A 12,687-nucleotide genomic window follows, 5' to 3' on the forward strand; every position below is an offset into this window, starting at 1 on the left:
GTATGCCGATCAGAGCTGAGCCGTTTTACAATGCACTTTAAAAAAAAAAAAAAAGATACTTAGATTCCAATTTTTAAAATTTTTTTTTCTCAGGTTTGATACACTATTATCAAACCTATACACTATAAATGTTCTGCAGTCAACTGCAACCGACCCCTGTTCCAGTTCAGTAGCTGATGACCTAAAAATCCAGTCACCTTTCAGTCATGAGCGTAAAAAGGAAACCTGCAGGCCTGGATGGCATCCTTTTCCCTAAAGACCTTTGCTGCAGAGCTGACCCGTCCCACATCCTTTATAAGGAATACAAGCCATTTCCTTTTGGCAGAAGGTTCAGAATTAGGGTTGTCAAAAGTATTGATACTCAAACGTTGTATCCGGATACAATACTCGTTTTTATACTCGTATCGATATAGTGCCACCACCAGTGGCACCTAAGCAGTCATTCATCTAAAGTGCAGAATAGAGGAAAATGCACTTTCTGAACACTGTGATTGAATAATTCTACGCACTTTTCAGTTTCAGACTTTTTTTTTCTGTAACAGGTGCAGCTGCTGAGAATTATTTTTGTTTCTTAACCGGTTTGGTTAGCGTCATTGTTATGTGTGCAAAGCATAGCCAAGGAAGGAACACTTCATTTTAATTTTGTAGGTTTTTTAATCAAGCTTGCTTAATACTGTGCACAGCAAACAACCTCAAAATATTATTCTTATTGTATTTATTTATTGTATTTTATTTATTAATGAAAATATTTCTGTTGAATTTGAGTCTTTGTTTTTTTTTATTGTGGTATCGAATATTTTCCTTAGTATCGGTATAGTTAAAAAGTTTAGTATTGTGACAACCGTATTCAGAATTCAATAAAACCAAACTGAACCTCTTTAAATACTCCTATATAACCGCCCCAACTACATTTAAATCAACATTTTAAACAGATCTGTAAGGGAAGTTTGCAATAACTTGGTGTTCTACCTATTTCAGTATTGTATGTTATGCTAACAAGTCTGTATGTAGCCTGTGTGCGTTTTTAGCTTGTATTTGTTTTTATGTGTATTTATTGTTTTCCAATGGCAGCTATGAGCTGTTTCAGTGACAAAAATGACAAAACCAGACAGTTTTCTGATCAAACATTTATTCAGAACCCTTCCAGAACCTGGCATCATTTCATGGGTTTGTTCTGAGCGATGGCTCTGGTCAGACGTTGGCCTCTAAGCCGTCACAGTAGGAAAAGGCTTTATGGTGCGTTCATACTGCAGGCGCTGAACGCCAGGATGCCGGTGAGTCCTGCAGGTTGTTCGTCTCTGACCCGTTTCCTGTGCGGTTTCTATAGGAACTCTACGTGAATCCACCGCCTCTGGCGTGACGAATCATTACAGTTCATTCAGAGTCTATGCTCCACATTTCTACAGAGCTGAAAACATCTGGAGAGACAGATGGCCGATCCAAACCAACCCTTGCTTTGAAAATAACAATATTCCATTAACACCCCGTCATTTAAGGTCATCATTTTGAGAAGCTCTGTCTTTCCACAAACATTTCATTTCATTTAAGATAAAAAAAAACATTATTAAAAATGTATAAATATGTTTTGATGTTGGTTATGAAATAAAAGACAAGTCAAACATTTAGAAACAACATATGGACAAAAAAACTGAAACAATAAAATTCTTTTGGGTTCTCCAGATCTCCTCTGAATTTTTAGGGGGAACCTTTACGGAGGGGGAACCTTTAGGGAGGGGGAACCTTTAGGGAGGGGGAATCTTTAGGGAGGAGGAACCTTTATGGTGGGGAAATCTTTAGGGAGGAGTCATTTGTGAGGAGGGGGGGCTCCTAAAGGAGGAGGTGGAACCTTCAGGCAATGGGAATCTTTAGGAGGGGAAACCTTTAGGGAGGGGGAACCTGTGAGGAGGGGGAACCTTTAGGGAGGTGAAACTTTAGGGAGGGGGAACCTGTGAGGAGCGGTGTTCTGACTGCGGGTCAGACAGCGGATTGTCTGCGGTCTGGTTAAAGGTTCTGTTCGGCGCTTTAAGGTGGGAGGAGTCAGAGTGAGGATGGACCTCAGGCTGAGGGAAGGAGCAGTGGTTCTGCGGGGCTGGGTTGGACTCGGGGCGCTGGAACCGGTCAGAACGGGCCTGAGACTGAGCGCTGCAGTTAGAGTTTGGTAAGATGAACCCAGAGGAGTGATGGGAAAGGGGCGGGGCTAAGGCCATGTGGTTGGAGGCGGAGCCAGAGAGCGACGGCAGGTCCGCTCCAAAGTTCTGCATCTCAGAAAAGGCGCCGCCTGCTGGTGGTTCTGACCCGCTCCGGCTCGGGAACGCATAACTAGAGTTCATCCCTGAGTAAACCCCCCAGCTGGACAGATGGACAGCGCCGGGAGCGTCCAGACCCAACGGGCCCGCCGGGCCTCCAGAGGTAGAGCTGCGGTGGAGCGGGTGGAGGTCCGATAACCGGGAGCGGAGGTCAGCCGGTAGAGTCAGCTTCAGATGGTCCCTGCTGGGTCCTGGTTCTGCTGGAGCCACCGAACCCAGACCCGGAGCTGGGAAGGGATTAGAACCTGAGGAGGAGTTCAGCGCCTTGGTCAGGGGGTTCCTCAGGGTGGTGATGGGGGGGATGGGGTGCTGGATCAGAACCGGCGACACCCCGATAGTCGGGTCAGAACCAGAGGGACAGTGAGGCCCGGAGTTCTGAGGACAGGCGGCGCCGCGCTGTGGACTCCCACCGTCTTTGTGCTTCAGAGGAGGAGGCGTGTTCCGGAGGTTGGATCGGACCGGGCTGGCCCGTCTGAGGAGGGGGGGGGCCTCCCTGCTTTCCTTCAGCGCTGAGGAGGTTCTGATGGTAGGGGAGGTTCTGATGGTAGGGGAGGTTCTGATGGTAGGGGAGGTTCTGATGGTAGGGGAGGTTCTGATCGGGGAGGATGTTCTGATCGGGGAGCTGGACTCCTGGCTCTGCTGACGGCTGATGTTTGGAGTTGGACCAGAACCCGTCCTTTCTTCCAGCCAGCAGTCAGAGTTCTGGATGTTCTCCTGTTGGGTCCGCTTCATTTTCTCAGCAGGGCAGCCAGAACCAGAGTCCCGGTCCGTGTGTGAGGTGACCCGCTTCAGGTCGTGGAGGATGGCTTCCAGCAGGTTCCTGTCAGACGGAGACTCCTCTGGGTCGGTTCTGCTCAGAGGTTTCGGCCCGTTCCGCTCTGCAGCAGCAGGCTCCCTCTGATCCTGATTGGCTCCCTCAGCACCGGGCGCTCTGATTGGCTCAGCAGCTGTTTGGTCATCAGACGTCTCCAGCAGCGAGATGCTGTCCTCCATGTTCTCCAGGCTGACTGGACGGGCCGCTCCGGACCGGCCCACCGCCTCAGACTCCGACCCGTCAGACCCTCGATCCAGGATGTCGACAGGAAGCTCCCCGACGTCCGGGTCCGTGGCTCCGCCTCCGCCGGCCGTGGGCAGCAGGGGGAGGGGGGGGATGTCTGAGAAGTCGATGGTCTGCTGGCTGCTGAGCGGGCTGCTGCTGGCGCCGTCATGGCTGCTGTCGCTGTCCAGGGTGATGATGACTGGGGAGCTGGGACAGAAACAGAACCGGGTCAGAACAGGAAGACGGTTCTAGACGAGACACATCCATTAACCCCTAAAGTCCTGAATGTCTTTGGAGCAAATTCTGACTAATATTCCATATTTGAATCAAAACAAGTCCAGATCCCAAACTATAAATTGGAAATACTATTGTTTGTATTTGTACGACAGGAAGGCTTTGAGGAACATTTTTCAGGTAGAACTACTATTTTCTCCATGCCACTATGTCTGATTTATAGGTGGTTATACAAAGAAAAAAATGAAAAATATTAAGCCTCGTCTAAATTAACCCTGAAACACCATGAAAGCCCATTTGAACCCTCAGACTTTATAGAACTAAATCATGACTATAACTAAAGCAGCTGTGGCTAGTAGTAGCTAAAAACCATCACAGCTTTAGTCTTTGGACTTGATTATGTTTGTTCAAGTAAAATTTATTTACTGTATGACTTTAAAGAAGGGCTGCAACTAACGATTATTTTGCAAATAGATCAATCTGTTGATCTTATGTCGGTTGCTCTGTCAGCTAAAGGCCTGTTTAAGAGGCTCTATGCTCTAGTTAAATGTTTAGAGGACAACTGTTTATTTCCGGGGGATCATCTAAATAAGAGGTCCTTCTTATTGTCAATCATTCTGGTAATATGTTTACGTAAGGCCGTCCTACGTGCTCGTCCCCATTAGCTGTATTTTTGTGCGCATTTGAAGGTTTGTATCTGTAGTGAGCTATGGTTTCAGAATCATTGAAGCTCACCTTTCTCACCTTCTTTGAAAATGGCCGAGGGTCGTAAGAGAAAAAGTGTCTACCAAGTATGAGAAGAAAAGAAAGGCCTTAGAAGAGGCAGATATATCCCAGAATGCTTTGCGCCGAGAGCTCTCCTCGCAAAGCATTATGGGATTTGCTGTCACAGCGGCCGGCTGTGGCCATAGGCTGTTGCTACCTGACAGCAATGAAGAGGAGGAGTTATGTGACCAACAGAGCAAAAAGTAGTGATCATCTGTCCTTACGGTCAGTTAACTGAGTTCACTATAAAGTTCACTATATAGTCCCCGCTGTGTGTGGGCATAGTGAGCTATGTGAACAGCACATTTTAAACAGAGCGTGCATGAATTGAAATGGGCTTGTGGATGCTCTTGCAAGCGTATTTATTTTTATAGTGGAGAGGGCGGGTCTTTTAAAAAATTCTCCACAATACCTTTAACGATTAATCAATTACTGAATTAGTTGACAATTATGTCACTAATTGATTAATCGATATCAATCTGATTAACTGTTTCAGCCATAGATTCAAGGTTGTTAAAGAATCCAATGTGACCTTTTCTTTTTACTTTAGCTTTCTGGCCTTTTTTCCTTTCAGAAGCTGCTGGTTCTGCACTGATCAGTGCGTCTCTATGATAAAAACATCATTAAAACTAAAATTAAGAAGTAAAATATAGATAAACCAAAAGAGAATAAGAGTTTTAATGAAACAAGGAAACCCCATCAATCATCTGTTGAACGATGAATTAAAAGTTTTAATTAAAATATATTTTATGTTTTCCGGTAGAAAAGAAAGCAAAGATTCAAATTATTTAATTTTAGAAAACATCTCTAGAAGACTGACTCCAATATGAACGTTTAAGCAGACCAGGGTCCCTGACCCCGCCCACTGCTTCCTGTACCTGGTGGGCTGCGTCCTGCGGTGGCGTTTCCGCCGCCGTTTGCGTGCCGGGGGCTGCGCGGTGCCGGCGGTGAGGGTTCCCTCGTAGATGATCTCCACGCTGGGGCTCCGGTCTTCTCTGGACCTCCTGCTGATGCAGAAGCAAACAGAGAAGCCGTCCATGTTCATCAGTTCTTACAGAGAGAAACCGCTGAGGCTGAATGTGAAAAACTGAAGATTTAGAACCACGGGGTTCTGATGAGATCCGTGTTTGGTTCGTTCTTTGGTTTTTTTCGTTTTGAAACAAAAACGAAAAAACAAAACAGGCATGTATTTTTTTGTTTTTCCGTGATTTAAAACCATAAATAAACAAAAAAAGGGCATTTGCAAAAATGAAAAAAGGGTACGTTTTTGGATTTTTTTAACTGCAATGGTTAAACCAAAGACAAACTTTTATTTTGTTGTTAATTCAACAGACCGTATTATGGAAGAGGATTAGAGCCACTGAAAAAATAAAAAAAGTTAACTGATTTTTAAATATTTTATTTCAGTTTAATATGGGAAAAAAGTCAGAATTCTGACTTTTTTCTCAGAATTCTGACTTTTTTCTCAGAATTCTGACAGCTAACAAACATGTTAGCATCAAGCCATAGCCATGTCTGTTTTAGAGACTAGCTCTCTTGTTTTAATCACCTTCTGCTCCTCCATTAATGAGGGGACGCCTCGGGCACGTAAAAAGTTGCCTAATTCCGTCTGAATTCTAAGAAAAAAGTAAGAATTCTGACTTTTTTTCCCCATGTGAAACTGAAATAAAATGTAAAGATCAGTTAAGTTTTTATTTCATTTCTTTTCAGTGGCCGCAATCCTCTTCCGTACCTTATGGCAGAACCGGAAATAAAGACCTGAACTCCAAACACATAACTTTTTTAGTTACCAGTAGGTGGCGGTAATGTACGCCTTCAATTTCTTGCCAACCGCCATTACAATCCACAAGAAGAAGAACTTTTTCAGTTAGCACTACCAACATGGAAATGTTTGGCTCTGTTCGAAATCCTGGGCTGCATCCTTCAAGGACGCGGTCTACCTAGACTGGATCCTTCCAAGTCCTTGACAATAAGGAGACTGGAAGAGTTTTAGCTGTGAATTCGAACAGGTCTACCCTTCGGCGGGTTTTACCGCAGTATGCTCTGTTGCTTAGCAACCGTGAATGTTGACACACAAACAGGAAAAGAATGAAAACTGAAGTTTTCAAAACTGTTCATCAAAATTTTCATTTAGATGGCAAAACAAAACTCAAACGCTGTTGATTTTCTATTAATTCCATTTTTCCTATTTAGGTTTTAAAAATGGAAAAACAAAAAAACCCCACATGCTTGTTTTGTTTTTTCGTTTTTGGTTTAAAACGAAAAAAACCAAAGACCGAACCATACACGGATTTCATGATCACAAACCGAATCCTCCCTGTTTTTATAGAAATTATTATGCATTACTTATGTGAGCATTGCAGTAGAAATCTAGTCATTTTAGGTATGATGCTAATTAGCGACATCAAGCACTTATGGAATAAAGCAGAGTTTTTAATCTGAGTATTTTAATACTCAGATTAAAAACTCTCAGACGAAAATACTGTCATTACTTTTTTATGATGCCAGATTGGGCTGGGTTTATGGCTATTTGGATTTAACATAAATTTACAGTTTAACAAAATGCTAATTTTACATCACAGAGGTCCTTAATTTAGTTTTTAAATGAGAGTATGACATTTATTTTCTAATTACAGCCCTTTAGGGGGCGATATCAAAGGTCAAATAAAAAGGAGTGCGTCTAGAGCAGTTTTAATGTGTGTGATGGTAGATTATCCCTTCTTTTCTCTGTGGCTGGTCTAAATTACGCTAAAATGCTCCAAGTAATAAAAATCAAGAGAATGTTACAGTATGCTGGGCGCCTCTAGAGCAGTCACATGACCAAACCCAGCTGTGATGTAATTGTAATCAGGCGTCCTGGGGCGGGTGTATAGAAACACTACTCCAAGCATTGTTAAGTACTCTGAATTTAAGTACTCGTCTATTGTAGTGCTGCCAATGGCTTTGGATCGGGAAGAGGAATGTTTAATAATACAAAGAACCCAGTTTTGCGTCAAATTTTGATCCGGAAAGTAAATTCATGGATTCCCGTGGGATGGGAGTCAGTATTAGTAACGATCACGTGATTGGGATGGTACAGGATTAAACATTAACAGGAGCAGGAGCAAACCAATAATAACAAAAAAAAAACTAGGATCGATGCCAAACAATAAAATAAAATAGAAAAAAAATCCAGTACTGGTGCCGCCATTTTGTAGTTTTTTTCCTTGAAGCCTACACTATAATATGAAAAAAAGACTCGACCCAAAAACCAACAGTGCTTCCGCTCTGAGTTTTTCACCCGCGCTCAAAAACAACAATGGAGGGACCAACAGGTAGTGGCGAACTCGACTTCGAAAAGTTTGATTTGCAACGCAAGCTTGGCAGAAATCTTATTGAAGACAACAAGAATGGGAGTGGTGCAGGAGCGGGAGTCATTCTGAATGGGAGCGGGATGAGAGTGGGAGTAATTTCACCAGGAGTGAGACGGGACAGGATTTAGATTTCTACTCTGGCCCGGGATCGGGACAGGACACGATTTTTTTCTGTGGGAGTGGGACGGGACAGGAGTGAAAATACACTCCAGTGTCAGTCTCTGTTGCACAATGCTTGCACACTGTTGCACTTTTATCCACAACTTTCTTTCCACCATCATCGTAGGTCACTCTAAATGCAAAGTGGTCCCATACAGCAGACCTATAAAGTGCTGCTGGCGCGTCTTCCAACTCCTGTTCTTTCCCACTCGCCATACCCACACAATTCTCCACAACAACTGATTTTTTTCTGCTACACTGCTTCACTTCTTCTTCTTCTTGTTTACTACTGGTGGTTGGCTTTGGTCGCAGTACCGCCACCTTCTGCTCTGGAGTGTAATCGCTTCATCTATTAGAAAAAGGAGCAGCGCATGAACCGTACGAAATACACGCGAACCGAACCGAGACAGTCGAACCCAACGGTTCGGACGGTTTTCATAAATCGTCCCATCCCTAATAATTATGGTCTGGAATCCAGAACAACAAGAACAGGGAGCCATGAACCGGCTCGGAGCCATGAGCTGAACCGGGTAATAACCACATCCGAAGGGAAATGATTCCCATCCAGACAGCAGAACGGACCCGGTGCGATCGGATTACAGAGGGACCGCCTTCCCTGAATAAGCACGATTTTAAGGTTATGAAAATAAATTAACTTTGAAGTAAAACAAACAAAAAATGTTCAATGCAGCTTATTAAAGTTTTTTACTTATAAGCTTAATTTGTAAAAGACATCAGGAAGCTCGTCTAGACTTTTATTGCGAGATTCAGACGGTATAATCGACCCAGTTTGCCCTGTAATGGACGCTGTGTAGTTCTCACTCTGACCACTAGGCAGCAGCGCAGCACTAATAGTTCCCTCAGTAAGAAAGGCAACAATCGGTGGTATTTATTGATCAGCTCGGCTCCATCTGGACCAGAACCAGTATGAGGCTAATTAGCATCAACCGTCCATGAGGGGAAGCGGAGCTGGATGGATGGGAACAGACAGGAAGTGTGAGATGTGAGCTCTGACCTGTTTCCTGTTTTTTCCCGCCTCCCGCCCTCCTTGCGTCCTTTCTCCTTCTTCCGTCTCCGGTTGCTATGCGGCCTCCAGGAGGGGTCCCTGCTGCTGCTGTTCAGGTGGCGGCTCTTGTACTTCCTCTTGCCGCCGGGTTTGTCTACGTGATGGCGCTTGGGGGAGTAGGAGGGGGTGGGCGGCGTTCTGGGGGGGGAGGTGCAGAGAGGGGAGAGGGAACGGGAGGAGACGGAGGAAGAGAGGGGGGAGACCTGGGTGAAGCGGAACTCCCAGCCCGGGTCCCGCGGGCTGGCGGAGTCGCCGCTGGAGTCATATGGCGACAAGGCGCAGCGCGCCATCATGGGGGGGAAGATGGAGCGGTTCGGGTTGCAGAAGGAGCCGCTCCGCCTGGAGGTCTCCCTGCTACGGTCCCGCCCTCGCCTCCTCTTCTTCTTCCTCCTCTCCCCGCGCTGCTCCCGGCCCCCTCGCCTCCGTTCAGGGGTGTCCGGGCTCAGCGAGCAGATGGACTTCCTGCTTCTGTCCGAACTTCCCGACCAGGAGCGGGAGCGCCTCCTCCACGCCTCCCTGGGACCCGCCGCCTGCTCCGCCCTGAAGGTGCCTGAGGTGGACGGAGGGATGACGGGAATGCAGGAAGAGGGAGGGGCGGGGGAGAGAGGGGGAGGAGCCTTTTCAGGAGCAGCTGATGCCACCTCTACTTCCACCTCCTCCTCCTTCTTCTTCTTCTCTGCTTCCTCCTCCTCGCTGTCGGAGGAAAGCTGCACCAGCTCAGGAGTCCGTTCAGCGATCGGCTTCTTGTAGCCGACAATCAGACACTCCTCCTCTTCAGCGCGGCCCGCTCCTGCCTCCTGATTGGCTGGCTGCTGAGGGGCGGGGCTGATTGCTGGCGGCGATGTGAAGGAATGCGACGGTTCGGCTGAGGTGTACGAGGGCCCCGGCGTTTCGTCGTCCCAACAGGACAGACTGAGGCTGCTTCCTGTTCGGGTGACATCATCGTTACCTCCCCCTGCCGCCCCCTCGGACACTCCTCCCCTATCCTCCCCCTCCTCCTCGCCTTCGGAGATGGCGATGACGGAGCTGCCGTCTGAAGACGTGCTGATCTGGTCCAGCTCCATGGCGCTGGACGGCGGCTCATACACCGCCTGCTGGTCGTAGCTCGCCATCCCCAGCGGGGAGCGGGCGAAGTTCACCAGCTCGTGCACAAAGTGCTCGGTGCGCGTCAGCAGGTACGGCCGCAGGTCTTCTTCTATAGCGGCGGTGTCCTCCAGGCCGCTGTGGAGGGCCCGGCGTGTCACAGTGCGCTGGACCACGTCGGCGAGCGAGGCGTGGGAGCCCAGCAGGACCCCCAGCTCCCGCTGGAGCCAGGCCTGCAGTCTGTTCAAATGGCTGCTGCTGCGCCGGAAAGACTCGGCGTTGATGGACCGCTGTCGCCAAGGGTTACAGCTGCCGCTCCTAACCCGAATGCCGCACTGGTAGAGCGCCTTCCGGAAGCCCAGCACCTCCCCCTCGCTCATTTGGGCCAGCCCCCCTTCCCTCTGCAGCCGCTGTCGGCTCGCCAGGCGACACATCAGCCGCCGGGACACCCGGCTGCTGGGGGCCGCCGCGCCTCGGAGCCCCGTCAGCTCGTTTAGGACCATCCGCTGCTCCTCATCCCTTCGGCGGAACGCCTCCTCCATCCCCATGTTCTCCATGATGAGCTCCGACATGTGGTATGGCGAGAGAGGGAGGGGAGGGGAGTGCATGAAAACCTCCCAGTCCCCCATTCTGTCGCTGGACCTCCTGCCGCCGGCGGTCCGCTCCCTGCGGCGCCGCCTGCGTAGGGCCTCCCTATCGGCGGCTACCAGGTGCCTCCTGAGCATCAGCCTCAGGTGGTGCTGCGTGCTGCCGTCCGACGTCATGGCCGCCACCGTGGTGAGGAAGGTGGAGGCGGTGAGGGGGTTGGCGGCGCGCGGCGGCTGCAGCGTGTACTCCTTGAAGTCGTCCTCGGCGCGGACCGAGTGCAGGATGGAGGCGAAGGGCTGCTTGCAGAGCGGACACTCGGGCTTGTTGTGGGACCACTCCTGGATGCAGGGGAAGCAGAAGCGGTGCAGGCAGTGATCCAGGTACGCCAGGTTGTTGAAGCGGTCCAGGCAGATCGGACATTTTGAATCCGGAGACGCCTCAGCAGCCACCGCCGGGCGGACGGTTCCAGAGGAGGTGGTAGGAGGAGAGGCGGAGGAGGAGGGGGCGGCGTCGGCGGACGCCGGGGCCTTGTTAGTGGTTTTTCTTCTGCTGCTCCGTCTGGGTCTCTCTTCATCTTCCTCTAGTGCAGCGCCCCCTGCTGGAGCAGCTGCAGCCGGGGCGTCACGCCGACGCCCACGAAGCTTCATCCGTGTTGGCGCCATCACCTGAGCACAAAGAAACGCAGGATCCCAGTTAACATCCAAATATCTACAGAGGAACCACAGGAAACACAGGTATCCTATAATCTATGGACCCTTAAAGACACCATAATGCAGCCATATCAGGGATAACAAACCTGCTTCATCGTCCATCATACCAAACATTTAAAGTGTTTTAAGGTAGTGATGTATCGCTAGATGCACAATCGCTAGTTGAAGCATCGACCAACCCCGTGACATCACTGTTTGAGGTACTGCAACACGGCGGCAGCCTTACCAAAAAAATACTAAAACAAAACTTTCTGTTTTTTTTTTACCTTTACATATTTCACATTTGTTAAATAATTATTGATAAAAGAAAGACACAGGCCGTTTCTCAATTCACTAGAACACGAGTCTGACTTGTTTCCTCGACAAGTATGTTCTTGAGAAGAACACAGGGAAGAGTCAACTCTGGGAAAACGGGAGCAAGCGGCATAAATATGGGTCAATTGGAACAGAAGCGTACCCAAAAGCCTGGCTCATCTGGAGCTGCACTTAACCTCCTGTTATTGATAGTCTCTAGATAATGATAAATTCTTACTTTTTCATTTAGTAGGGGAATAATAATGAACACAGCCAGATAAAAAAAAATCAAATTAACATCTTGCCAAATAAAATAAACAAAGAAACAGATAAAAAAAATAATAATAATCGCCATCAGAGCCGGCGGTCCTTCACACATGGAGAGAGGGCTTCTGCAGATGGGCTGCTCTTAGCCTTGGAGGTCAGCTGGTTGCTGCGGTCCACTCAACATCTGAACTTCTTTAAATGATGCATTAAAGTAAATGGACCACATAGTGACACTTTAAAGTATATTATTCTAGCTGCAAATGATCTTAAAACGTACTTTTATTGAACAGGAGCAACAGAAAAGTGAAATTTTAACAATACTCTGAGCTCTGTGAGCGCTCCATTGAAAACTGCTGCTGCCGCAGTGCATGCTGGGACAGCTGTCAGTCTAAAGAACGGACAAGCCTGCCCTTATGCATGCTGGGTAACAAGGGAGGGGCGAGAACAACATCTGGGGACTCTGTCAGTGCTCGGTCTGCTGTTCCTGTGAATTGGAACAGTTCTAGGACTGAGGCTGATGACGTTTCACAAAGACACCAGAACGCACAAGTACACATGTTGAGAAACAGCCACAATCTAGTGAATTAAGTTTGTTTGGGTTCACTGTTTCAAATTATAGAACATCAAAAGTAGAACAAAATTAAAGTCTAAATTTTACTGGGGTGTTTCCCTCAGCAATAACAGCTGTTCTAACATCTAACATCCCTGGTTCCAAAGGTACAGTGGAAAACCTATGGGTGCCTAGCTGTTCATCTTAATAACAAACCTGACTGCAGTAGTGCAGGAGGTGGGAAACAGACGGATCCTAACTAAATGAACATCT

The 12,687-nt window shown here is 47.8% G+C and overlaps 1 protein-coding gene across 2 annotated transcripts in view; it reads right to left on the bottom strand.

Annotated features, from left to right (window-relative positions):
- Nucleotides 1–1,122: 1,122 nt before the first annotated feature.
- LOC107099073 (E3 ubiquitin-protein ligase Topors-like) overlaps nt 1,123–12,687 on the bottom strand; it is a 14,001-nt gene continuing 2,436 nt past the window's right edge. The window contains exons 2-5 of one of the 2 annotated variants that reach the window (XM_015397043.1): nt 8,872–11,258; nt 5,223–5,348; nt 2,914–3,552; nt 1,123–2,877 (exon numbers count right to left, since the gene is read on the bottom strand). In XM_015397043.1, the coding sequence (XP_015252529.1) occupies nt 1,932–2,877; nt 2,914–3,552; nt 5,223–5,348; nt 8,872–11,258 (4,098 nt within the window). In that variant the 3' untranslated portion in view covers nt 1,123–1,931. Of the gene's footprint in view, nt 3,553–5,222; nt 5,349–8,871; nt 11,259–12,687 lie in introns of both variants that reach the window. The other variant, XM_015397042.1, reaches the window with a different exon arrangement.

The sequence above is a fragment of the Cyprinodon variegatus genome, unplaced genomic scaffold (assembly GCF_000732505.1).
Source record: "Cyprinodon variegatus isolate N-32 unplaced genomic scaffold, C_variegatus-1.0 Scaffold835, whole genome shotgun sequence".
Taxonomy (NCBI): Eukaryota; Metazoa; Chordata; class Actinopteri; order Cyprinodontiformes; family Cyprinodontidae; genus Cyprinodon; species Cyprinodon variegatus.